This window comes from Hemicordylus capensis, chromosome 5 (assembly GCF_027244095.1).
Source record: "Hemicordylus capensis ecotype Gifberg chromosome 5, rHemCap1.1.pri, whole genome shotgun sequence".
In the NCBI taxonomy this organism is placed as follows: domain Eukaryota; kingdom Metazoa; phylum Chordata; class Lepidosauria; order Squamata; family Cordylidae; genus Hemicordylus; species Hemicordylus capensis.
In genome coordinates this window covers 244,138,696-244,166,611 of record NC_069661.1, presented here as the reverse complement: position 1 = coordinate 244,166,611, position 27,916 = coordinate 244,138,696, and the positions used below count along the sequence as shown (strand labels likewise).

The following is a 27,916-nucleotide window of genomic DNA, read 5'->3' as shown; positions in this document are numbered from 1 at the left end:
AGAGGGAGGATGCTCTTACTTCCCCCCCACACGTTCCCCCCGCCGGCACTGTCATTAAAATCGGTCCTGCGGGCCGGAAGTGTACCTCCTTGCCACTCCAGTATGTCATGGCCCGGAAGAGTCCACTGTGTGCGCGCATTTTTCAAACCAGTTCCGAGGTCCGTAGAAGGGCCTCCGAAACGGTTCTGTGCACATCCCTACCATTAACAGGAGGAGAAGGAAAGAGGGCTATGGGGACATGTCTTCACACTCCACTGCATGCTGAAAGTAGTTTCCATCTCCGGCAATACTAGTTGCTGACCACGGTTTGAAAGTCATCCAAAACTGACACACATCTTGTCTGCCTTGTGCACGGCCTAGCACGGTGCATGCAGTAAGCATGTTCAAATTGTAATGGCAGTAGCATAAGTTATGCTGATTTGTGAGACTCACCCTAACACGGCCCAAGACAGTCAAGGAGGGATCCATACAGGTTTCCATGCACATGCGCATGCTTCTCTTTGAATGACTGTGCATGTGTTCATTTTAGAAGTGAACCTGGGTATAGGCCCCATCACACACAGTGTACAGAGAGGAAGTGTCTAGAACTGTACATGTGTTGAACATAACGTGTGCATGACCGTCTGAGCATATAGATCTGTGCATGCGTATGCTGGCAGACAATCGCATGCAGAACTAAAACGAGTGTGCTAAAGCAAGAGGACGTCTTAGCTGGGCGAGAAATGAGCTTTGTGCATGAGTGCTGTCTTGCTAGAATGTGCTTGCACACAAAATTCATAATTTATAGCTGTGGCATAACAGCTTTGCACTAGCTCAGCGCCCCCCACATGCAGTTGGCTGTTTGGGATGTCAGCCATTGTACACAGATTGCATGGGTGTTGAATAGAACATGAGAGCTACAGTGATGCTAGGGATTGTGCCAATGCAGCAGTTTTGAAGGCAGCCAGATGTGCCCTGCACCTTGCAATCAGGGGGCTGGACTTCCTTGCATTCAGCCTCACCCACCTACCCTGCCACTCTTCAGCCCTACTGCAGGTTCTGTGGTCTGCCCAGCAGGAGGTGTGCTTTGCACCAGCAATGCAGCTCCTTGCCCAAGGCACCTGACTTGATCTCATTTCCATCTCTCTCAGTTTAGTCCATAAGCACCAAACGGGCCATGTGGGAAGCAGCCTCCCAGATGCACGCTTGGAAAGCCGCTTCAGCATACAAGGAAAGACAGCTACCAAAAGGAATTCCAGCCTTCACTCTGGATTTCCAGGCTTTCAGGTCTGTAACACAAACCATGCATATAGCCCCTCAACTAAAAGACAGGGCCAAATGAAAACCATATTTCTAATATTTCCTTTTTTTGTTTCTTCTTTCTGTTCTGCACTCTAAGCAAAAAAAAAAATTATATGGAAGGGAGGGAAAGCTTTTGGTATTCATTATGTTTTTATTAATTTTTAATGAAATTTCTAATTTATAATCAGCTTTGACAAAATGATGCTAATTGTATTATTTAAGCAATAAAATAAAAAACCAGGGCCACCCATCATGTTTATTGGTCCGAGTCTGCATTATATTTCAATTTTCTAGCACCAAATTTCTGTTCAATGATTAATTGGATCAGCCCTGAAGGGATGAGTAAAATTAGTTTGGATTTTAAATGTAGGATTCAACAAAGAAATACAGAGGACAAGATCCAGACAAAGTTAGTCATGGAATGTCATGATCTCTGCTCTTGGGGGCTTGGGGGGCATTGGAGAGGGGCAGGAGCCTCAATGGAGGGCGGGCACCAAGTCCCCAGGGTTCTTCTGTGACAACTGGCAGCTCTGGGTCTGAGGCCTCAGGAGAACTGTCACTAGGATTGGGGTTCAAGGCTGGGCTAGGCTAGCCTTGAACCCCAATTCAAGGCTTCTCCTCCAGGTTGAGGTCCAAGTGAACCCCGACACCAGCAGTCTCATGCGATGCTTACAGGAATGTATCACTTTTTTCTGGAGGCGGAACCTCCTCTTCATTCTGCAGATGGAGTGATCTCAGTGTTTGAATGTATACACTGGCCCACACATTGCAGAACATTATGGTTGCAGAAGCCAGGAGGTTGTGCAAGAAGATAGCATAGCTGCATCATGTTCAATTGTCCTAGAACCACAATGACACAACTTATTTTGTGCAAGTGCAACCCTGGACCCAGAATTACTCTTGTGCAAGTGCACAAATTGTGCCCCATGAGAGCGCTGACTATTTATTGCATGATCGCAGTTGTGCAAATGGAAACACTAGTCAGTAACCTGAGCTCCTGATGTAGCGGAACTCTCCTTGTGCACGAATGACACACTACCACATCCTCCTTTGAGGGCTGTAACGTTGTGCAACATGTGAAGCACTACGCATATATGCACACACTCAAAACTAGCATGGCAAGGAAAAAGCGAATTCTAGATGTTCAGAACAGTTTGTACATGAGGGAGCAATCAACCACGCAATCTCTCCCAATAGGTTTATTTAGCAAGACATACATCAGAGGCAGATGCGGATTGTTCATATAGTCTCATTGAGAAGAAAGTCTGCATCAAAGATAACTTTTTGGACATCAACAAAGTGCTTTTGCCAGTTCTGTAGTGAGCAATGTATAGATTAGGCAGGGTTCCACTGATTACCAAGTCACAAATCTATACTTTGCTACGTTCTGATTGCAGCGCTGTTTGATACATAACGCAAGAATCAAAATTAAAGTCAAGGCAAAATCTGCTGCAGTGCCAAACAAAAAACACTAATAATCAAATGCAATTATATAGAACCACTTGCTTGACCAATTGCTTTCTTGGAGCAATTAGAGCCAAACATTTGTTTTCAGCTTTATGCATGTCTAGAAGAACCTGATGTTGGAAAGCAGCAATCTTCTGAGACCCCAGTGGTCTCACTGCAGCCTCTTAATATAATCAAGATGATCCTAGAGTTTGCTATAAATTTTTTTTGCCAAGAGTTCTGGAGATATGTCAGCAGAAAAGGATTCATTTAAAAAACTGAAGCGGTACGGTTGAAAATAAGAACATTTTCAGTCCTGACAAGGGTAAGAAATACTATTCCATCATTGTATAACTTTTATTTCCCTTCAGGGTTTAACTGCATGCGATTTAAATGCAGACAAGGCCAAAGAGATGTGTGCCTTTAGAAGAGAGGGTCTGACAGAAAATGTCAATCTAGTTCCAAGGTGGGCGCCACGAACAAACTGACCATGGTCCCGAGTGATTAAATGAGGCCTTTTCCTGGATCAACTGGGACTTTAATCACATCAGGGCCCTTGCAGGACTACATTCTGCTTGCAGAGAGAGAAACAAGCAGTCCTGGTAAGAATTAAGCTGCCTAGTTTCCATATGACCACCATCTTGGATGGGCGTGCATGGCATTATGGCAAAATCTACTGTTCAGGTGTTCCTATGTGGCACAGCATCTGTACCAAATTTGGTAGAAATTGGTGCAGGCACTTGCAAAGTTGACAGGAGACACACACTGACGGACATACAGCAGCAGCAAGGCAATCTCATAAGGAAAGCAGCAGAAAGTAGGCTAAAAATAGAAATCCAGAACAGATCTTATGGTCCAGGTATAGATCAGATGATCCACATACATGCTATGAACCTTGCAGGGGGGAACGCTCTCCCCCCCCACATGTGGCAGATGTGTGTAGGGACCTGTGGTGAAGGAGAACTGGTCTTGTGGTAGCAAGCATGACTTGTCCCCATAGCTATGCAGGGTCTGCCCTGGTTGCATCTGAATGGGAGACCTGATGTGTGAGCACTGCAAGATATTCCCCTCAGGGGATGAAGCCACTCTGGGAAGAGCAGAAGGTTTCAAGTTCCCTCCCTGGCTTTTCCAAGATAGGGCTGAGAGAGATTCCTGCCTGCAACCTTGGAGAAGCCGCTGCCAGTCTGAGCTAGATAGACCAATGGTCTGACTCAGTATATGGCAGTTTCCTATGTTCCTATGAAGGGATAGGCTTAAAGCCCTCTGTTATGGTCCAGATCTGGATTTAAAGTCCTGTATCCATCCATGACAGTCCCACTCCAGACCATACACTCCTTCCCACACTCATGCTATTTGCATTTAAAAAAGCAAACACGCCACAGCCAACGACATGATTACGCCTCATTTGGTCCTGCAGTAGTAAGACAGGACATTTTCAAGTTGCACAGAACTCTTCTTCTGTTGAAAAAGAATCTTATACATCTTGAAAACTTGCTAGCTCCTCCTTCCCTCCCCCCAGTGAATTTCCCAGAACACTTTATCTCATGTGTCACTTTACCTTTTTTGGTTTGGAACATGAAAAACGGTCCTTAAGACACCATTGCTGGGATTTGTCTTGTGAAGTATTAACTGAATTTGAACTGATCTCCTGATTTGAGCTACAGAGGAGAGCTAGCTATCCTTTGTTATCCTCAATGCAATTCCTCTTATGAGTGAAGTGATGGTTGAAACGAGTAAATGGGTTATTAAACCCAGCTTAGGTGTCCATAAGACAAGGCCTTTCCACAAAGCTCTTAATCAACAGTTTACAGCTGTTCAAGAGAATCAAAACCTCCACCTATGTAGCCTTTCAACAGCCTTATTTCTTCCACATCATATGACAGATCAATAAACAAGGTTTGTTTCCCATGAGTGATGCTCTGGATTTAAAATAATAACAACAACAACACAGCAAACCCTCCCGTTTCAATTTTCAAAAAGCAGGTGTGGGCAACCCACACAAAAACACAACAGGGTCGGATGGTTAAAAATTCCTAGCCTCCCAAAGCACATTTTTGAGCACTTGAAGATATTATCCTTGCACAGAAATGACAAATGAAATTCAAATTCAGGTTGCTTTTGAAGTGCTCAGACACTTGGGCTCTTCCTGGCCATGCATCAGGGCTAGTCTGCTTATTTACTTTTGTTTGGGGTGATACTGCCAGGCACTGGGGGCCAAGCACTAGCAAGTTCCAGCCCCCAACAGCTGGAGATGTGGCAGATTCTTGGAAGAGAGGGAGGAAGCCAGGAAAGACAGGCAGCAGAACAGCTGGCTAGCAGTCAACATCTGGAAATGCAGAGCGACAGCATAATGACCCGCTCTTAGCTGATACTAAGGAAACACAGCAGCTTGGGAGTTGCACACCTGGTGGTGGCACAGAATTGGCTCTCTGAGATCACGTTATTCCCAGAATCACAAGGATTCTGGCCTGTAGTATTAGAACATTGGCTTGAACTGCCTGCAATTCCCTCCTTAGACCACATGGCGGAGCAGGGAATCTGCCTGACCCACAGGTCCCCTGGTTCCAGCCCCACAGCAGGCTCATTCACATGATCCAAACTCGAGTGGGAGATGCATCCTCCCCAGGTTTGGGAGCAGTGTGCACTTCCATTCTGTGATCGTGTGAGAGTTAAACACAAGGTCGAAGGTGAGGTGCTTGGTCGTTTGCTAAGCCCCGGCTAGGATTAAGCACGCCTTACCCGGATCCTGTCACCAGCTTTGGAATGAGGTAGAAGGGAAAACCATCCTTCCCAGCTGGGACTTGAAAGATGCTCAAGCTCCCCACCTCTTACCTGTTTTTTTTAAACTCTCACACAATCAGAAAACAGGAGAGTGCCCAGATCCCGAACTTGGGTAGGATACATCTCCTACCCAAGCTTCGATTGTCTGAACAAACATAGTTCCTGATGGGCAAAGGTCTCACCATACAGACTAAACAGGTTTCACCATGCAAACCTTAGAAGAGAGAATCACCCGATAACAAAAGGTAGCTGCTACACACTGCAACTACTGCAATGTTGTGGGTCTGAAGAAACCTCCATCTGGCAGCTGTAATGTGCTACTCATTCTTCGAATATTTCAGAACCTGAAATTTCCCCTGCCCTAAACATGTATGCCTCCAACATGTAGGTTGCTGGTAATGGCAACACAATCTCCACCATAAGTGTAAGAATTTCTCAGATTTTAAGTATTAGACCAAGCTTTTGTGAGCCATGAATAAACTTTTAGGCACCAGTTCTGCAACGGGGTAGGAAAAATGTGTCAAGATCTTTTAGTTGCCAGCATTCATTGTTTTAAAGGAGTTAGGGTGAACACACAACTGGAATTTTGGCAAATGTACTATGCCACAAATTGTGCTAAGAACTGAGCCCTCTCTTCTGTGAAATATAATAGAATTTTTTGAGTCTTCACCAATGATCTACATTTCAGAAAACCTTTTAAAGTACATCCACCATAATCTAACACTATTAGTACTGTTATTTATTAAGTGACTATTACAAACACACACACACACAGTTACGCAACATACTTTTTTAAGATCCCCGATCAGGAAAAAATGATTGGAATTGGTTTGCAATTCTTCATTCTCTAGATGCAGAACTCACACTGTCCCCAAGATGCAGACAGAGATCTTTCCCAAAGGCCAGCCAGCAAATCTAGGTTCATTACACTGTTCACTGGGTTCCCTGAAACTGCACACATGCATTCATCAGTGCACGCTCTTCAATCTTTGCTCTGTAGGCTTCTCTCAACTATAATGAAGTAATCATTTTAGAAACTGCACACACTAGACACCTGGCTCCTATATCTCCAAGAGAGGTACCAAAGAGAGCTTTAAAACCAAAATCTCAACCATTACATCAACAAAAACTACAAATAATGACCATCAGGCTCCCAACTGCAAGGGAAGTATCAACTGCAGATATCCTCAAGGCAATGCAGTGCAACATTCAAGACATGGTACCTGTTCGGTGATAGGAATGGACTCCCATCTCCGCTTCAGCAAGAGTAAGGGTCTCCGCTTCATGGTTCCCAGTTTTGCTAAAGAGGGCTTCTCCTCTGAAGAATGCCAAACCAACGGCAAAGGTGTTATTCCCAGCTCTTGAGTTGCATTGTTCAAGCGGACTTCAAGACTCCCAAAGTTTTGTGTTTGCCAAAGTGTTGCAAGGCAGGGAACAGGGAGTTGTTTTAGTCCGAACCAGTAAGGTTTTGCGAGCCTTGATCTCTCTATAGGAAGCAGCCACAGGAGAGATTGCGGGAGTGGGGAAGGCAGCCTTTGCTGATGAATTACCTCATAGACGCATGAAGTAGGTAGACAACACCAGACGCACTCAATCTGAAAATAGCTGTTGCTTAGAAACTGGAAGGGTAAATTGCAGCACCTCAGCTATATATAATTGAGAGCTTTTACATGTAAAGCGAATTAAAACACTCCGGACCTATGTGCCTTTCTCTCTATATATGATCATTGTCTCATGAAGGCTGTGAAAGGAAGAACAGCTTGTTCCCTGAAGACCTGGGGTTATGCCTCACCACCCACTCAACGAACCAACCACGACAGAACTGTATTAACAACTCAATCCTGTCCATATGGCATCCTCAATAAACTGGCTTTTATTTGAAAGCTATGCTTGGTGGGTCTGTTGGAGGAAAAATGGCTTACGTGTGGCAAACTCTCCTGTACATTTCATGGGGGGAGAAATGCAGTCAGTGAAGAGAGTTCATTTTCAGGGAGAATGTGAACCTTCAGATGCAGATTCATGTCATGCTAATGTGGTAACAACTTGAGGTCTAATATTGCCATGGCTCAGTTCTGAATTTTCTGGTTAGAACATAAGAACAGCCCAGCTGGAGCAGGCCCAAGGACGATCTAGTCCTGCATCCTGTTTCACACAGTGGCCCACTAGATGCCACTAGAAGCCTACAGCAGGAGTTGAGGGCATGCCCTCTCTCCTGCTGTTACTACTCTGCAACTGGTACTCAGAGGCATCCTGCCTTTGAGGTGGAGGTGGCCTATAGCCCTCTGACTAGTAGCCATTGATAGACCTCTCCTCCATGAAGTTATCCAAACCCCTCTTAAAGCCATCCAGGTTGTTGGCTGTCACCACATCTTGTAGTAGAGAATTCCACACGTTGATTATGCGTTGTGTGAAAAAGTACTTCCATTTGTTGGTCCTAGATTTCCTGGCAATCAATTCCATGGGATGACCCCTGGTTCTAATGTTATGTGAGAGGGAGAAGAATTTCTCTCTATCCACTTACTCCACTCCATGCATGATTTTATAGACCTCTATCATGTCTCCCCGCAGTCGTCATTTTTCTAAACTAAATAGCCCAGGTGTTGTAACCTTGCCTCATAAGCAAGGTGCTCTAGGCCCCTGATCATCTTGGTTGCCCTCTTCTGTACCTTTTCCAGTTCTACAATGTCCTTTTTTAGATGTGGTGACCATAATTGTACACAGTACTCCAGGTGTGGCCACACTATCGTTTTGTATAAGGTCATGATAATATTAGCATTTCTATTTTTAATCCCCTTCCTAATGATCCCTAGCATGGAATTGGCCTTTTTCACAGCTGCTGCACACTGAGTCGACACTTTCAATGAGCTGTCCACCACGACCCCAAGATCCCTCCTGGTCAGTCACCAACAGCTCAGATTCCATCAGCATATACTTGAAGTTGGGGGTTTTCGTCCCAATGTGCATCACTTTACACTTGCCAACACTGAACTGCATTTGCCATTTTGTCATCCACTCACTCAGTTTGGAGAGATCCTTTTGGAGCTGCTCACAATCCATTTTGGATTTCACTACCTGAAAGAGTTTGGTATCATCTGCAAATTTGGCCACCTCACTGCTTACCCCTACTTTTAGATCATTTATGAATAAATTAAAAAGCACTGGTCCCAGTACAGAACCCTGGGGGACCCCACTTCTTACTTCCCTCCATTGTGAAAAATCTCCATTTATCCCTACCCTGTTTCCTATATTTCAACCAGTTAGCAATCCAGATATGTACTTATCCCATTATCCAATGACAACTAAGTTTCCTCAGGAGTCTTTGATGAGGAACTTTGTCGAAAGCTTTTTTGAAGTCCAGGTATACTATGTCAACTGGATCACCTTGATCCACACACTTGTTGACACTCTCAAAGAACGCTAAAAGGTTTGTGAGGCAAGATTTACCTTTGCAGAAGCCATGATGGTTCTCTCCCAGCAGGGCCTGTTCTTCTATGTCCTTTACAATTTTATCTTTGAGGATACTTTCCATCAATTTGCCTGGAACTGATGTTAACCTAACCTGTCTGTAATTTCCCGGATCACCCCTGGATCCCTTTTTGAAAATTGGTGTTCATTGGTTACTTTCATTGGCTACTTTCCATTCCTCTGGTACAGGGCCTGATTACAGGGATAAGTTATATATTTTAGCAAGAAGGTCGGCAATGTCACATTTGAGTTCTTTGAGGACTCTTGGATGGGTGCCATCCAGCCCTGACGATATGCTGGTTTTTAGTTTTTTCAGACAGTTTAGAACATCATCTCTTGTCACTTCTATCTGACTCAGTTCTTTAGCCTCCATCCCTGAAGATCCTGTTTCAGGAACAGGTTTATGCTCAGTATCCTCTGCCGTGAAGACAGATGCAAAGAACTCATTTAGCTTCTCTGCAACCTCCGTATCCTCCTTAATAATCCCTTTCACTCCCTCATTATCCAAAGGTCCAACCGCCTTCCTGGCAGATTTCCTGCTTTTGATATATTTAAAGACGTTTATGTTATTCCCTCCCCTTGATGCTTTTAGCTAAATGTTCCTCAAACTCTCTTTTTGCCTCCCTTATTGTATTTATTTTGCCAGAGTGTTCCTTTCTGTTCTCCTCATTTGGGCAGGCCTTCTAATTTCGGAAGGAAGTCTTCTTGGAAGACTTCGGAAGGAAACATCAACCTTCTTGGCCAAAAAAGCCAAGACTAAAGTAGAGCTAATGAATGAAAACTTTATTACAGTCTACGACCAGAAACATGAAAAACAAGAAGTGCCATATATACAACATTACATCCATTTAGCAGAAAAGTAATGTACATGTCCAATATATTCCATGAATGTAGAAGCCGCTGCCAGTCTGTGAAGACAATACTGAGCTAGATAGACCAATGGTCAGACTCAGTATATGGCAGCTTCCTATATTCCTATGAAGAGACAATATGTAGCACTTCCATGTAGAGAAGTGCACAAATTATATGTGCACACAATGGACCCTTATGCTCAACTACTGCACAAGTTTCTAATCTATTTCATGTACAGGCACTGGAGTTTCCCAGACAAACACACACTCAGAGTGTGCACATGGACAACTGTCACCATTCGCCACTGGCACGTTTTTGCCTCCTACAAACACATTCTACTTAAGGAACTGATAACATCTGAGGCAACTCTTGGATTTATGGTGAAGTGGCTACAACATTTGATTGCATTTCCCCCTTTGTTTAATTCTTTCTGCTAGCAATTATGCCACCTTGAGCCCTGCAATGGCAGCCAAGAAATTGTCTGCCTAAAACAAACAACAAAAATGGCTTAGCCTCACCCACAAGTTCAGTCCGCATATATCATACTATTGCAAAACTCCAGCCAGGGTGGAGCCAACTGTGGACTGGGCAGGCGGCAAAGCAGATGAGGCAAAAGTGCTTTGAAGGGAGCATCATTTGATCCAGAGACACACAATATTTCAGTCAGGATGTGCCAATTCGGTATTAGGACTTTGGCCCGTGATTCAAAATGGGTCACAGAAGGCTTATTAGATCAGCAGCAGCAGCAGAGCAAGAAAATTTGTGGAGACCTAATTTTCAGAGTAGGCCCTACCACACCCCCGTCCTCACATAACCCCCTTCCACCTCTGAGACTGAAGGAGCTGGAATCAGGCCTGGAGTCCAACCACTCTGGCTCTACAAGCCTGCCGTAGCTGTATCTCCTCTGCCTATAACATCATGGGTCATCCACACCATGGGATGCTGCCCAATCCCTTAACCTTGGGAAGAGAAACCACACCTCTCCTGTATACATACCCTTAGTTTCTGGCAGTTCTCATTGGTAAAAGGTCCATGACAATGCCCAAACCAACAAACCTGTCGCACCACCGTTTTGTCTTACCCAACTCATTTCCATAGGCATCTCCGGAAACTCTTGCTCCTACATTCTAAACAGCTCCTATTAGAGGGGCAGGTTGACAGATTCATGAACAAAAGCTGCAGAACTACCCATGGAACAACTTTGGCAACAGGTGCCCCTTACCAATCTCCTGAAATATTCCAGTTTCAAGTCTATTACTCAGAAACCCATCATTGTACTGCTCAAAAGCTCCAGGTGACTCCCAAAGGGAGCAAGGGCTTGCTTTTACATTTCAGTATTGGGATGGGGGTGGGGCGCATCTTAAGTGGCGCAGCAGGGAAATGCTTGACTAACAAGCAGAAGGTTGCTGGTTCGAATCCCCGCTGGTCCTACATCGGGCAGCAGCGATATAGGAAGATGCTGAAAGGCATCATCTCAGACAGCTCGGGAGGAGGCAATGGTAAACCCCTCCTGTATTCTACTAAAGAAAACCACAGGGCTCTGTGAGCGCCCGGAGTCAAAATCGACTTGACAGCACACTTTACTGTTATGTTGGCGGGGGGGACTTTGTGGACACAGCCATTATGTGAATTATGATGAAGGTTTACAGCTCCTCACAACCGGATGATCAATATGATTCTATGAAATCTATTATGGATCTACACACACACATATATAGTTGTAAATCACCTTGAGACCTGTTTACAGGCAGTATATCAACAGACTGAATAAATGAAATTATATAAATGAATGAAGGAATAAATAGTGCCTTCAATGTGCATGGCACTTTACAAAGGAAAAACAAAGAGGTCCCTAGCACAAGTAGCTTTCAATCAAAGGTTTGGCAAAAGAGGATGTAATAGGAGGGAGTGGGGAAAGACGAAGATGGAGGTCAGTGTAATATACTGTATATTATATACCATATCATATTTCATATATCACAGGACTAAGTGAATTGGAATATTGACTTACAAGTATATGTGTTTAGGAGCTTAGGACTGCTGCTTAAGACATTTTGGATTTGTGAAAAATAGTTGCACCGGACCAAAGAGATATTGCATGAACAGATGCTATTGTTGCAAAGACTGAAGTACAATTCCAGACGTCACAAACACTGCAATTGCTTTATTAACATCTGCGTACACTTCAGTACTAATTGTGTGACTGTGACTGCTGTTTTCCAAGGTTACCTTTTTTATAATAGCATTGGTTCTGTCAAAAGACTCACAAGAAATATATACATTCGACATCCTTTTATTCTAAAGCTTATGTCACTATCTAAAGGCTGAAAAATGACAACACACGGGGCTGCCACAATCTGAATCCAAGCCTTGAAGTCAGGCTCAGATGGTGGTGTATTTTTGCACCTTTGGAAAGAATAAGCCAGAATCCACCAAAGCATAGGAAGCTCACTGATACATAGGAAGCTCAGACAGACCATTGGTCTATCTAGCTCAGCATCACCTACACAGACTGGTAGCCAGCAACACCAATGAGGCTTGTGAACGTGTACAAAGCCAAAGTTTAATCTTAGCTTTGCATGATGTCTGAACAGGCCCATCAAAAGGATCTGAAAAGGAAGAAGTGGCCTTCACTGTGACGGGCACTTATGACCAAACGGCTGAAGAAACAGTCTAGTTCCTACGAGGTGTTTTGGGTCTCAAACCAGAGAAGGATGCTGATGGATGCAGACCTCAGCACTTTACTCCCTGCACCATCAGGGCAGTTGGAAGGCGGAGCAAACTGTGATCTCTGTTGCTTTGCAGAAGTACAGGTGAAACTTGGAAAATTAGAATATCGTGCAAAAGTCCATTAATTTCAGTAATGCAAATTAAAAGGTGAAACTGATATATGAGACAGACGCATTACATGCAAAGCGAGATAAGTCAAGCCTTAATTTGTTATAATTGTGATGATCATGGCGTACAGCTCATGAAAACCCCAAATCCACAATCTCAGAAAATTAGAATATTACATGGAACCAAGAAGACAAGGATTGAAGAATAGAACAATATCGGACCTCTGAAAAGTATACAATGTACTGTGCTTGATTGGCCAGCAAACTCGCCTGACCTGACCCCACAGATAATCTATGGGGCATTGCCAAGAGAAGGATGAGAGACATGAGACCAAACAATGCAGAATTGCTGAAGGCCGCTAATGAAGCATCCTGGTCTTCCATAATACCTCATCAGTGCCACAGGCTGATAGCATCCATGCCATGCCGCATTGAGGCAGTAATTGCTGCAAAAGGGGCCCAAACCAAGTACTGAATACATATGCATGTTTATACTTTTCAGAGGTCTGATATTGTTCTATTCTACAATCCTTGTCTTCTTGGTTCCATGTAATATTCTAATTTTCTGAGATTGTGGATTTGGGGTTTTCATGAGCTGTACGCCATGATCATCACAATTATAACAAATTAAGGCTTGGCTTATCTCGCTTTGCATGTAATGCGTCTGTCTCATATATAAGTTTCACCTTTTAATTTGCATTACTGAAATTAATGGACTTTTGCACGATATTCTAATTTTCCAGGTTTCACCTGTACTATAGTTTTCTGCCTAGCAGAGATCAGGTGAGCTGAAGAGACCAAAGGGTCAATCTGGCCTTCTATAACTGGCCTGGCTCCTCAGTTTGACCGACACATTCTTCAGTGCAGGTGGAGCCACAAGAAAGAGTCAGCACAGTATTGTCCTTGTCTGCAAACTGCTGGCTCATTTTAATCTATGGAATAAGAGCGTTAGAGGGGGCCTTGTAGGTACAGGTGGCCCTCGTTATTCGCAGGGGTTCCATTCTCGCCTATTTCTGCAGATAACAAAACCGTGAATAAATAGATCTTAACTCTATGGGGTTAGATTCCCAAGCACACTGAAGTGTGCCGAGAATCACAAGAAAAAGCACGGGGGCACAGAAATAAGCACAGTACCTTGTTCTCCAGCAATCCCCCCCAAAACATCAAAATCCTCCGATTTTTGTTCTTTTTTGAGGGTATTATTTTATTTTATTTTATTTTTTGCAGAAAAGAAACACAAAATGGCTCAGCACTACAAAACGGCAGTAGGAAATGGTGTCAGAAGTAGTTTCCGGCCACTCAAGAACCATGGATAGGCAAAAATAACCCTATTTTTACCCCGCAGATAAAGGAAGTGGGTCCCTATGACCCAACCACGGATATGCAAAACTGTGGTTGCCAGGACTGCAGGTAATGAGGGCCACCTGTACACATGCAAGTATTGTGATGGCCATTGACAAAGGCAAGCTTTGTGTACACTTAAGGGCAGGATGCAAACAGAAAGGGTACAAATGTTTGCTCTTTGGGTCTATTAAGGTGAAGAGCATAATTAACCCTCTGGTGACTGTGAGATGCCCTACCAAGGCATTGAATAAAACAAGTTGCATTCCAAGCTATGCAGAAGACACACATCCAGGAAGCAGATTTCGGCTAGACATTAGGAATAATTTCCTCACGGTAAGAGGCTGTTCAACAGTGGAACAGTCTGGCTCATGCAGAGGGTGGCCCTCCTCCTCCAGAGGTTTTCATACAGAAGCTGGATGGCCATCTGTCAGGAATGCTGTGGCAATGTCCTTCACTGAACAGCCAGTTAGACTAGAAGACCTCCAAGGTCCCATCCCACTCTAGAAGTTTATGATTTTATGAAAGTGCTGTGGCTTGCTGGAGGGAGTCTGAAATTTAAGTTGTGGTTTTATTTTCGGGTTGTATGATTTTAATTCTTCCACCAAGACTTCTTTATTATGCAAAAATAAAATACCAGTTGTTACAAGTTAAAACAAAACCAGTCTCAATTTAAAAACACCATCATCCGTTGCTTACCAAACCAAGTATCACAGCAGTGTTGGTTTGGTAAGCAACTGACGATGGTGTTTTTACACTGAAACTGGTTTTGTTTTAACTTGTAACATCTGGTATTTTATTTCTCCATAATAAAGAGGTCTTGGTGAAAGAACTGCTTAGATCCAATATGCACAGGACATATTGTGCAGAGCATCACCAACCCATTCCGTATGATTTTATTATTTCTTGTGATTGTATCTTCATTAGTTTTAACTATTTTATTTGCACCTGCTTTGGATTTCTATGACATTATTTTACTTCTATAGTATGTATTTTCCTTATTGCTTCTTTTTGTGTTCTGTTATTGCTGCTTTTTTAAATGGTTGTAATTTTCTTTTACTGGTTACTTTATTGCTGCTGTGGCTTGATGGATTGTATGAATTTAATTTCTATGTTATGTGATTTTACCAGTTTTTGCTTTGCTATGGTCCAATTACTAATGCAAATAAAACCTATCTGTCCATCTATGGCTCTATATAAGGAAACATCTTGAAAAATACTGACCTGAGATCCTCTGGGTCCTCGTTTGTGATCCCATTCAGAATGTCCCATTATCTACAGAAAACCAAAGAAATTATTATGGTTAATAATGATTTGTATAGTTCCTATATACATACCATATGCTCTACAACTAACACAGAGAACCTGCCCCAAAGGGTTTACATTTTGTTTTCCAATACAAGGAATTCTACATTATTTAATTATGGAAGAAATGATACTAACACACTGTAGCTAATAGCTGCTTATTTTGCCAGGGTATCTGAAATCATCATATTTTTAAAGTGAAACTACTATCTTTCCCAGTTAAAAACTGTTTACAAATGGCTGTTTTTTTACTCTGAGACTGAGAAACCCAAATTCTGATAGAGGTAGTTTCTCATACACACACTCCACAAAATCCTCTAACTCTAGGCTACTTATCACAAACTTGTGGACAACAAATTCTCCAGAGATGGCTAGCAATTAACAGAGTTGACATTCACCAAATTTCAAACTCATCTCAGTGGTTAACATCCAAGCAACAGCACAAGAATTCCCACTTGTATGACTGAGTCTATCTGGTTGGCATTGCATAGGGATATAGTTGCTGCATTCATCAGAGATAATTTGGAGACAGAAACATCAAGGGGTGTGTGCAAATTAATACCCTGCTTTTTTGTCTGGGATTGGAAAGAGTGATTGACAGAGAAACAGCCTCCTCAGTGAGGTTCGCCTGGCACCAACACTTTGTTCTTTTAGATGCCAAGTAAATACCTCTCTGTTCACTCAGGCTTTTAAAATTTGATTTTTTAAATTTTTGGGGTGTGTGTGTGTGTGTGTGTGTTGTGATTTGATGAATTTTATGTGTTTTTATTGGATGCTTTAATGTGTTGTGTACAGCCTAGAGAACAGTTTGTTATGGGGTGGCTAACAAATAGTTTAATTTTATTATTATTATTCTTAATTGTTATTTATTATTATTATTATTATTATTATTTATGCTGGTCTCTGACCACAAGAAAGGTTACTTGACTTGCCTTGACTATTTATTATTATTATTATTATTATTATTATTATTATTATTATTATTGACATTGGAGCTTGGTGGCTGTTTCACATATTTATCTCTATAATGTTCTTTGCATAGGAGAGGGTTAGGAGCATTTCAGCCCAATAAACACAATCAAGTGTACAAAATAAATATGACAGTAAAAAGAAAACCTATATTAAATGTTTACTTTGTTTCATAACAGTTTTAATACTTTAATAACAGTTTCCAAAATGACCATTGTTTAAATACAGTTAAACATGGAAGGGTTTTTTTGTTTTTTTTAAATTCTCCTATTTTTCTTCCCTGTTGCTGACTTCTGCAGATCTTTTGATTCATGGCCACTTAAAAAAGCCTGGAGAGAGGAACCAGAAAAAAATGGATCAAATTTGTTGAAGCAATCTCCCCGCTCTAATTCTGGGATATTTTGTATCCAGGACAACACTTTGCCTACACCCTGGGCAGAATGTCCAATTTCTGGACAGTCCGGGCTAATCCTGAACATGTGGCAACCCTACATGAGAAGCATATCATAATACAGTACTACAATTGGACCCTAATGCATTTTGATTCTTAATATAAAGAGAACAGAAACTGAAGACCATTCATTTTTGACGTTTTATGAAGATTGCAATCAAGAGACTCCCTGATGAGATCATTCTAGTATGATCTCCCGCAACAAAAGGCTTTTAATGCTGTCAGACTAAATCACATTGGAGACTCAAGAGGTTCACTCTAAGAGCTGCTTTGTGTATCATCATATAAGCAAAAATTACAGAGACACAGCCAAAGCAGCTTGTGGTCCACATCCTTAAGAGCAGAAGGTTAATTCTGAATGCAAGAGAGAGCAACATCACCACCAACACAGCTGCACCAGGCTTTTTCTTCATGTATCTATCTTCCAGATATTATAACTGAGTTCATCATTCTGGATCTCCATCAAATGGCTGCATTCTGCAGCCAGAGATTCAAAGAGGGGGAAAGTCCAATTTACATTTACATTAATTATATTTCTACTGTGTGCTGGAAGCCTATAGAATTCCCTTCCTCCCTCCCAGTACCTCTTTTTTCCTTTAGTAAGCTTAGAACTGCTTAGATGGAGCTAAGAATAGGCTCTCCATTCAGGCACCAACCAGATACAGACCCACTTAGCTGCAAAAATGCTACACGGTCAGATTCTCCCAGGTCATTCAATGTGCCCACTTGCCTGCTGGACCAGTGGGAACAAGAGGTCCAAAGGGAGATAGCAGTCATGAGCTGCATAAGCATCCCACACAAGCAGGGGAGGAGATCTGGTCTTGTAGCAAGCATGAATGGACCACTTTGCTAAGCCAGGTCCGCCTTGGTTTGCATTTGGATTGGACACTACTTGTGAACTCTGTAAGATATTCTCCTTAGAGGATGAGGCCATAGGTCAGTGGAAGAGCATCTGCATGCTTGCATGAAGAAGGTCCTAGGTTCAATTCCTATCATTTTTAGGTAGGGCTGGGAGAGAATTCTGCCTGTAACCTTGGAAAGCCGCTGCCAGTCAAAGAAGACAATACTGAGCTAGATGGACCAATGGTCTGACTTGGTATAAGGCAGCTTCCTATGTTTCTAAGTCAGTCTCTTCGCCAATCAGTTTAAATTTAGCATACCAGTGACTGGCGGCCTGGTGTACTAACTCAGCACTTGGACAAGGAAATTCATATAAGTGTGTTCACCCATGATGGAGAGCATGAAAAACTTCTACATGCAGGCATTTTATCCCTGGCCATCACATCTGGTTTGAGCCAAGAGAACAGTGTGCTCCTTGCATACAAGACAAAAATAATTATTAACTAAATAGATTAGGCACCAGGTATTTAAGAGAACGTCTTCTTTGCTATGATTCCCACCGCCCATTAAGATCATCTGGAGAGGTTTGTCTACAGTTGCCACCAGAATATCTGGCAGCTACTTGAGAACGGGCCTTCTCTGTTGCTGCCCCAAGGCTTTGGAATGCGCTCCCTGTTGAAATAAGAGCTTCCACATTTCTAACAACTTTCAAAAAATTAATTAAGACACATTTGTTCACCCAGGCTTTTAATTAGACTTACAGTTTTAATATTTGTAACTTGTTTTAAGTTTTAAATTGTTTTAATGTTTAATTTTTTAAAAATTGTGTTTTTATTATGAACCACCCAGAGACGTACGTTTTGAGCGGTATAGAAATCTGTTAAATAAATAAATAAAATAAAATTATTTTAAAATGTATTAAATCAAGAGTGGAAGAATTCCAGATTGCCTCGTTCTAGAAATTACGTTTGTTTTTTAAATTTAGGTTTCTATCCTACCATTCAACACAGAGATAGGCTCGAGCCCAAAACATTTCATAAGCCTCCGAAACGTTTCAGCTCGGGGGGGTGGGGGACCTGGTGTTTTGGCGCCGGCGGTTCTTTAAGGGTGGGGAAAGGTGCACTCACCCCTCCTGCCGCATTTCCCCCACCGGCACTCCATTATTTTCAAGCCCCTCGGGGCAACAGCGTTCCTCCCTGCTGCTCTGTTGCCCTCATCGGCCGGAAGTAGCGATTGCGCATGTGCCCATTGCATGCACACACGTGATCGCTACTTCTGGCCGATGAGGGCAACGGCTCGGCAGGGAGGAATGCTGCCGTCCCCAAGGGGCCTGAAAATAATGGAGCGCCAGCGGGGGAAATGTGGTGGGAGGGGTGAGTGCATCCTCCCCCGCCCTTAAAGAACCACCCCCGCCAGCGCTGAAGCACTTTCGGGCTCATCCCTACACAGAGGTGCTATTCTATTTTCCCATCCAAATGTGTGTGTGTGTGTGTGTGTGTGTGTGTGTGTGTGTGTGTGTGTGTGTGTGAAGGAGGGGGGACTGTCTACAAAATTATACCCAGCAGCTCTCAGATACCAATCGGTATTGCTGTTCAAAAACGAGAACATTTCAGTCCCGTGACTTCATCCCATAGCTGTGAATTAGCTCCAAAGCTGCACCCGCAGATTCCTGATCAGCTTAACGACAAAGTCCATTCCAAAACATTTAGCATTCAAGACATGTGTTTCTTCCAAAGATCTAGTAGCCATTTCCCAAAGATGGCACTCTCTCCAACTGGATGCCCCAACAAATGGTTCCTCGCCAACCCACTATAATGTTTTGGTTGCAGAAAAGAACAAGATCCTTTCTGAGTCTGTCTCCCTCTTCTCTCACAACATAACTCTTAAACTCGTTTCCTCAGCTTAGAACACATTCCCTGACCAAGAAAAAAAGGGCTTAAAAGTCCATTGAGAACAATGCTGCTGCTGCTGACGCCAGCAATAAACTTGGCATGGGTTCTCCTGTTCAAAATCATTATAATAACTCATGGTAGCAAACTACAGCACCCAGATGTCTTCCATTTCGTTTTTTGACAAGCGTGTCTTTGTGAAATTTGGCACAGCCATCGGCTTTTGTGGCTGCCTCCCTATAGCAAAGCAAAGGGCAAAACACCATGCGCTGGCCACACCCTGTGCATGGAATTCATTACCACCCCCTTCTGAATTAACACTGTGGTGTAAACCCAAAGGCACGGGGCAGCCGCCGAGAAGCCCGAAGGAAAACCAACATATATTTGGAGACTGTTCTGGAAGTGTTTCACAGTTCCTGGAATAAACATCATATAAAATAAAGCTCTTTAACAGTTCCCCTCCTTCCTGGGAACTTTGCTCCTCATTCTCCACCACCCTCAGCCGTCTGAAGATCTCCAGCTCCTTCAAATGACCCCAGCTTTCCCCACGTTGCTGCCCCTGTTGCTTGGGTCTGCCTCCCAGAGCCTGCGTTCACTGCAGCAGGGTTTCCCAGATGCTGACCACAACTCCCATTCTCCCCAGCCAAAGAGCAATGCAGCTGGGATTGCTGGGAGTTGTAGTCAACATCTGGAAATCCCTGTTACAGGGAACCCTGTCCAGAACATGTTAGGGATGCCGCCTTTCTTATTTCCTTCAGCACTCACTTTCCCTTTAAACCTTTTACCGCAACCCCAAGTCTCCATAACCACAGTGATTTTCACTATTTCTCTTCTAGTGTGTGTGTGTGTGTGTGTGTGGGGAGGCACTTTGGCAGAAAAGCTTCAGTCTGAGAGCATTTCCTGCTGTGCTGACCTCTGTCAAGTGTTGCACTTTCCCTAGGGCTAGGAGGGCCCCTTTAAGATTTTTTTTAAAAAAGAAAAACCCTGGTCAAGCTCCTGTGTCACCTTGGAAGGCACACATGGACATACGAAGCAGCTGGAAATATGGTCCTTCCCAGCATCCTCCCTGCCTGCTCCCCCAGAGTTCTAGTGCTGGCCTTCCAAGACGGTCCTGGTGCTCTGTTTCTTTCCCTTAAAAGAGACCCACGGTCACCTCTGCACAGTGCTGGGGGACTCTGCGGAGAAGTCAGTTAAAGCTTCCCACAGAACTAACAAACAATTAGTCGGGCAGCCACAATGGGAACCGCAGCTGGCTTCTGGGCCTTGCTGTGAAGAACACTAAACACATGTAGCGGAAACAGTTCCTTAACTCTACCTCCACTTCTGCCCCCTTCCTCTCTTGTCTCTCTTGTGCCAAGCTTCAGAATATATATATATTCCAGAATGTGCCATGCATATGCATTGCAAACCATATTATTCTTGACTGCTCTCCAGATAAGCATTGCAATGGCAGGAATGCATTATCTGTCCTGCAAGGGAGAGCAGCAATTTCCACCAACCCTACTCTCTGCAGCTGCTTGTGCCTCCTGAAAATATGCCCTTGAAGATCCAACAGCCCTCAGGCACACAGGGATGGCCACTATTTTAATTTAATTCCCACCCCCATGTATTTATAGGGTGAAAAATGTGTCTTTAGAGACTTCTTAAAAGTTCTCAGAGATTGGAGGGGCGGGGGAGAGAGGAAAGGAAAGGTTGTGCCGTTGAGTCGGTGTCGACTCCTGGCGACCACAGAGCCATGTGGAATACAGAAGGGGTAGAAAACAGGAGTGGTTTACCATTGCCTTCTCCCGCACAGTATGAGATGATGTCTTTCAGCACCTTCCTATATTGCAGCTGCCCAATATAGGAGTTTCCCATATTCTGGGAAACACACCAGCGGAATTCGAACCAACAGCCTCCTACTCTCTAGGCAAGTTTCTTCCCCACTGTACCATTAGATGCCTGACGGCGGGGTAGGTGGGGGCTCTTATTATAGCAGGAAGTGCATTCCAGAGTCTCGGGGTGGCAACAGAGAAAGCTCGTCCTTGTGTAGCAACCAGACAAGCCAGTGGCAACTGCAGACGAACTTCTCCAGATGATCTCAATGGGTGATGGGGCTTATAATGAAGAATATGTTCTCTTAAATACCCAGGGCCTAAGCTATTTAGGGCTTTATAGGTTATAACCAGCACCTTGTATTTTGCCCAGAAACTTATTGGTAGGCAGTGTAGCTCTTTTAATATAGGAGAAATATGGTCTCTTCGAGATGACCTGGAAACCAACTAGGCTCCCGCATTCTGTACCAACTGCAGTTTCTAGACTACATACAGAGGCAGCCCCACATACAGCGCATTGAAGTCAGTGTTTCCTCTAACAGGGATCCCCATACTACAATGACTTTTGCTTGGGGATTATGGGAATTGTAGTCAACATCTGGGAAGCCCTGTTAGAGGGAACACTGGTTGCCGTAGTCAAGTCTGGACGTTACCAGCATATATACTACAGTTTTTAGGCTGTTTATCTCAAGAAACAGACGTAGCTGGCTTATCAGACAAAACTGATAGAAAGCACTTCTGACCACTGCCTCAACCCGAGACCCCAGAGAGAGATTTGGATCCAGAAGTATTCCAAGACTGTGTACCTGTTCCTTTTGGGGAAGTGTGATCCCAACCAGAACCAGCAGATCAAAATCATTTCCTGAGTTCCATCCCCGCACAATAAGTACCTCCATCTTATCTGGATTCAGTTTGTTATCCCTCATCCAGCCCATTACTGCCTCCATTAGCGAGATTACGCCTTCTCCTGATGATGATGTCATGGAGAAATAGACTTGGGTGTCATCAGCATACTGATGACAAATCTCCTGATGATCTCTCACAGCAGTTTAATGTAGATGTTAAAAGTACTGGAGACCATATGGAGCCCTGAGGGACACCAAATAAAACTTCATGTTTTGAAGAACTATAGTTTATAAGGGGCACCAGCTGGAATTTTCCTGAGAGGTAGGAGCAGAACCACTGTAAAGCAGTGCCTTCCACTCCCAACCCTCTCAGATGGTCCAGGAGGATACTATGCTCAGTAGTATTGGAAGCTGCCAAGAGATCACAAACGACCAACAGAATCACACTTGCTTCATCAATTCCCCTTTGGAGATCATCCATCAGACTGACCAAGGCAGTCTCCATCCCATAGCCCACCCAAAAACCAGTTTGGTCTAGATAATCAGTTCCCTATAAGGCTGTCTAGAGCTGGGAGGCCACCACCCTCTCAATTACCTTGCCCAACCATGGAAGGTTGGAGACAGGCCTGTAGTTGCTTAACACTGAGGGATCCAATTCAGACTTTTCCAGAAGTGGTCGAATGATTGCCTCCTTAAGACAGGAAGGCATCCTGCCCTCCTTCAGAGAAGCAGACTAACATTTTACTGTAATGGCATGTGTGTGTGTGTGGGGGGGGTTTGGCAAAAATCATCCCTCCCTCCTTGCGTAATGGAAAAGGCTCTTCTGCCAGGTTTACATTAGCCTGGATACCAACCATCATTATTATTTTGACAGCTTATAGCAATACCTGGTTTGTATTAAAGGCATTATTAAAATACAACAAAATACCCTTTCCTTTCCAAACCAAGAGGTCCACATCCCACGGCTTTCTGTAGCAAAAATCTACATTCACTCAACAGATTTTAATTAGAACACCACAGAATATGTAGAAATAAATACTAGCAGAACGTTTGGTGGACAGTTTGAGTGAGCATGAAATGAAAGCTAATAGAAAACCAGGCAAATGAGGAAGGTAGACAACTAGACACTATGAACAACCTATTATACCTACAGGACACTCAGAAGTTAGGGGATGAAGATGAAGAAAAATGCACATTTGTCTTAGAAACATCACCAGAAAGACATCGAGGCAAAAGAAGGTTTCCAACTTTTGTTTTAAACACATGAACACGAGTAGCAAAAAGTCCCTGGAATTTATCTCTGCGGTAGCAAACAGGTTGGTGGATGTAACTTTTCTCACAGAGAAGACCTATGCACACTAAACAAACGAGGGACCTTTAACACAAAAACGCATTTTGCAGGAATGTGAATCTTGTTTGCATCTATTCCTGTTACACACATAAGGTGTGTGTAGGGTGGGGGGGGATAGGATGTGTATCTGTGAAGTGTGGGGTCATATTTCTTACATATTTTACATCTTTTGGCTAAATGAAAAGAGTCAGTGCGTGAGGCAATCCTAATTTTCCAAAACTCTATGACACATAGGAAATTTGTAACTGTTCCAAATATTTTTACAGCCTTCAGCTTTTATTCTGCACAGAAATTCTGTAGCTGGTCTGGGCAGGCAAACTGGTCTTGTGGCAGCGAGCATGAATTGTCCCCTTTGCTAAGCAGGATCCACCCTGGTTTGCATTTGAATGGGAGACTACATGTGTGAGCCCTGTAAGATATTCCCCTTAGGATATGAGGCTGCTCTGGGGAGAGCACCTGCCTGCTTGCAATGCAGAAGGTTCCAAGTTCCCTCCTTGACAGGGCGGGGAGAGCCTCCTGACTGCAATCTTGGAGAACCTACTGCCAGTCTGGGTAGATGATACTGAACTAGATGGACCAGTGGAATAAGGCAGCTTCCTATGTTCCTGCATTGAAATGTCTGGTCAGGATATCAGCACGTGGCAATATTTTATTTATCATATGGTCTGCAATTTCCCACCATGTTGGACTACTACATCCTTGCTAACTGGGCAAAGAGGCACCTTTTAATGTGGTGATTATCTTTATTTAGCAGGGGAGAGTAACTGGCCCCATCCACCCCTAGCACAAGTCTCTCCAGTGACTGTTTCTGGTGTCTATCTTATGTTTCTTTTTAGATTGTGAACCCTTTGGGGATAGGGATCCATCTTATTTGTTTATTGCTCTGTGTAAACCGCCCTGAGCCATTTTTGGAAGGGCAGTATAGAAATTTAATTAATTAATTAATTAAATTAATTAATTAATAATACTTGTAGAATCAATAGATAGAACTAGCTGATCTGGCACAGAGCATCTGCGCCCCTAGTCCCCCCCTACCCCCATCGCTTTTTTGCTTGCCAACCCCATTGTATTCTTCCCAGCTGCCCCTCTTCTTCTCCACCCATCCGCAGCTGCCGCCACCACCACCACCTCCTCCTCCTCCTCCTTCTTCCCTGCCCCCATCTTCTTTCCTTCCATTCATGGCTGCTTGGCTGCCCGTGGCTGCTCCAGCCGCCCGCCGGTTGCAGCTGCTGAGGCCACCCGCCCACCACTCATGGCCGCTGTGGATGCCTGCCTGCTGGGCCTGCTCGCTGGTTGTGACTGCTCCGGCCGGCCGCCTGCCAGGGCCGCTCACTTGTCTGCCAGCCGCCTGTCTTCTCCCCCCACCCCCCGCGGCTGGCCATTCGCCAGGCCACCACTCCCCCCCGCCACGGGAAAAGTGGCGGGAGAATCAGGAAAAGAGATTCCTGCCTGCAGCCTTGGAGAAGCTAATCGCTAATCAGCAGCTCTCTCTATTAAATATATAGAAGATAGAGAGGAGAGGTGGTGTTGTGGTAGCAAGCATGACTTGTCCCCTTAGCTAAGCAGGATCCACCCTGGTTGCATATGAATGGGAGACTAGAAGTGTGAGCACTGGAAGAGATCCCCCTCAGGGGAGGGAGCTGCTCTGGAAAAAGCAGGAGGTTTCAAGTTCCCTGGCTTCTCCAAGATAGGGCTGAGAGAGATTCCTGCCTGCAACCTTGAAGAAGCCACTGCCAGTCTGTGAAGACAATACAGAGCTAGATAGACCAATGGTCTGACAGTATATTGCAGCTTCCTATGTTCCTATATATCAGGCTTTTCACATGTATGGACCACACACATAGCATGTTGGTTCAAGGGTAACATATTCCTTGGACTACCCAAATAAGTGGATGGTAACATGCAATCTTCCCTTAAACAATTATTCCAGCAATGCTGGACTGCCTTTTCAGATGCAGATTGTCTTCACGGAAGCTAGTCATAGTCATGTGTAATTTTTCTATTCAGCAGTAGCAATATACCAAGTTGTTGTATATAATGAAGGTAAATTAACCTAGCATACGGAAGTTCTTCCTAAGGGGCCCAGTGGTAGGATACAACCATGTGAGGTTATTTCCAGCTCTAGTCTATGCATCTGAAGTGTGACTTCACTAGCAATGTCATCCTAAGTCACTATGCAGGATGATCTATGTACAAGAATAGTAGCTGACATGTCCCACAGTATAACTTTATTTATTGATTGATTTGATTTTTATATCAAATGGCTCAGGGTGATGCAGCTCCAAATGTGGGTGATGTAGACTCACCTGCATCACTGTGGGGTTCTAAATTATTTGGTGGTGGTGGTGCTGTGCAAGAGGGAAGAACTGGTACTACCAACCCTTGCATGGCCACGGCACATACTACTTCCACGTCTCCCAATGGAAGTAGCAGGAGACATGTAACTGCATGAGTCAGCAGCACCAACTCTTGCACAGCAGCATTGCCAGGTTATTTGGAACCCCTCAGCAGCACACGTGGCTCTGCAAAACCTGTGTCATGCTGTGGGACATGTCAGCCACTGCATGGATCCGCTGCTATTGGCTTTTTCTGCCTACAAAATACAGCAACACTTCAAGGCATGGGGTGGTGCACCATCACAAGATTCAAAAACAGACACTATTTCTTCCACTTCCATTAGGTTCCTGGTCAACTTCTAAATTAAACCTAGGGCTTTCTCCTACTACAGTACGACAAAGATTTATATATTGCTTTTCAACAAAATGCTCAAAGTGGGGGAAATTACATAGGGGGGAAATTAAATAAATAAGATGGTTCCCTGTACCAAAAGGCTTACCATCTAAAAAGAAAATAAGGTAGACACCAGCAACAACCACTGGAGGGATGCTGTGCTGAGTTTGGATCGTATGCCGCATTTGTTTTCTCTAAACACAATGTTTCCTTCACATATCTACATATTTTTGTGTATGGATTTCTTTCTTAGATTAGCAAAATTAAACGCTATGACAATTCTTGATTAAAGTTTGAGATTTCTATTTGCTTTATCAGCTGCTTCTGTTGTATCTAAAATACACAATTGCTGAAATCTGAGCACGCATCGTTTGTTATGATACAAACACAATATACTCCGTTTCCAGGAGGGAACATTTTAGAACATGTGGGATTTGGAAATTGTCTCCCTCAGTGACAAAGAGAAGCATGCTATTCTACTGGTGAATTTTCTTTAGGATATGTTGCAAAAGAGCAGGCTACAAACATCTTGGAAAGTAACCTTTCCACTGTGACAACAGATTTCATAATCACCAGTGTTCCCTCTAAGGCGTGCGCACGTACCTGTGCCCACAAGTTTTTTTATGTCCGCTCAGTTAATTTGAGATCCCGCTCAGGTCGAATCAGGAAAGCACCACTCTGAATGCACATGTGCACACACTGCCTTGATACTGCTGCCCAAAACAAAACTCATTCCACACACAAATGAAAAAAAGTTAGAGAGTATGCTGGTAACCACCACCCCTTTTTTGACACCCAAAATGTCTGACTGAACAATATGGACAAGCCATGTGTCTCAGGATCCCAACACACCACACTCTATGTGTCTGAAGCAGGGCACCAGATGCTGCCCTCCCCGCCCCCCCCCCCTTGCACACAGAGTGTCAGCAATCTGGCCACCCAGAAGGGAAGTCCAGGAAGATAGTCCACAATACAAACTGGGCTGCAGAAACGAAACACGGCTCAGAATAGTTCTTTATATCAGGCTTGGGCTGAAAGCTGTTGACACAAGGGTTGACAAATGTTGTCTTCCAGCAGCTAACAGAAAGATGCTGACGTGCTTTATAGTCCAAGCTGATAACTCTCAGCTGGCAGGGATTCAAGGCTTATCAGCCCTCTGCAAGAGGCGTTTTCTTCTCCTGATAGTTTCCAGCTGTGCTCTCCGCCTTGTGACACGTCGTTGCTGTGGAGTCAGTGGGGGTTGCCTGCACAGCGCATCTTCTAGTCTGTCCCTCGCTGCCTCTGCTGCCTCAGACTGCTGTGCCTGCTCTGAAACATCAGCCGGACCTTCCTCAGCCATCTCTTGGGAACTGACAGCTGGGCTCTGCCCCTCAGGCACCCCTGCATCGGCTGAAAGGCTGTCAGCTTCCCCTTCCTCCTCGCTATCTGAGATCGAGGGCTTGACACTGAGGCACTCTTAGGACAGGGGCCACAGAGATCAGGCCCTTGCTGACTGGGGGGGGGACTCCTTCCCTCCCTCCATTATGACAGCAGACTGAAGCCGCCCACAGAAGTCCCCCAAACTGTCCTTCTCCCCCTCACCCCCCACCGGTGACAGTGGCGATGAGCGTAGAATGGCGCTGGGCCTGCCGTTTGGCCCAGCGTCTCTCACAACTGGGCAGGTGTGCCTCGCAGTTCGTTAGAGACACTGGGCCAAATGACAGGCCCAGAGTCACTCTC

At 44.1% G+C, this 27,916-nt stretch overlaps 1 protein-coding gene across 5 annotated transcripts in view; it reads right to left on the bottom strand.

The window, feature by feature from the left end:
* The window catches only part of PDE3A (phosphodiesterase 3A), a 382,562-nt gene that overhangs the window by 107,144 nt on the left and 247,502 nt on the right, over nucleotides 1–27,916 (bottom strand). For 4 of the 5 annotated variants that reach the window (XM_053252901.1, XM_053252902.1, XM_053252904.1 and 1 more), the window contains exon 2: nucleotides 15,228–15,278. In XM_053252901.1, coding sequence (XP_053108876.1) covers nucleotides 15,228–15,278 — 51 coding nt within the window. Of the gene's footprint in view, nucleotides 1–6,731; nucleotides 7,019–15,227; nucleotides 15,279–27,916 lie in introns of those variants that run through there. The other variant, XM_053252903.1, reaches the window with a different exon arrangement.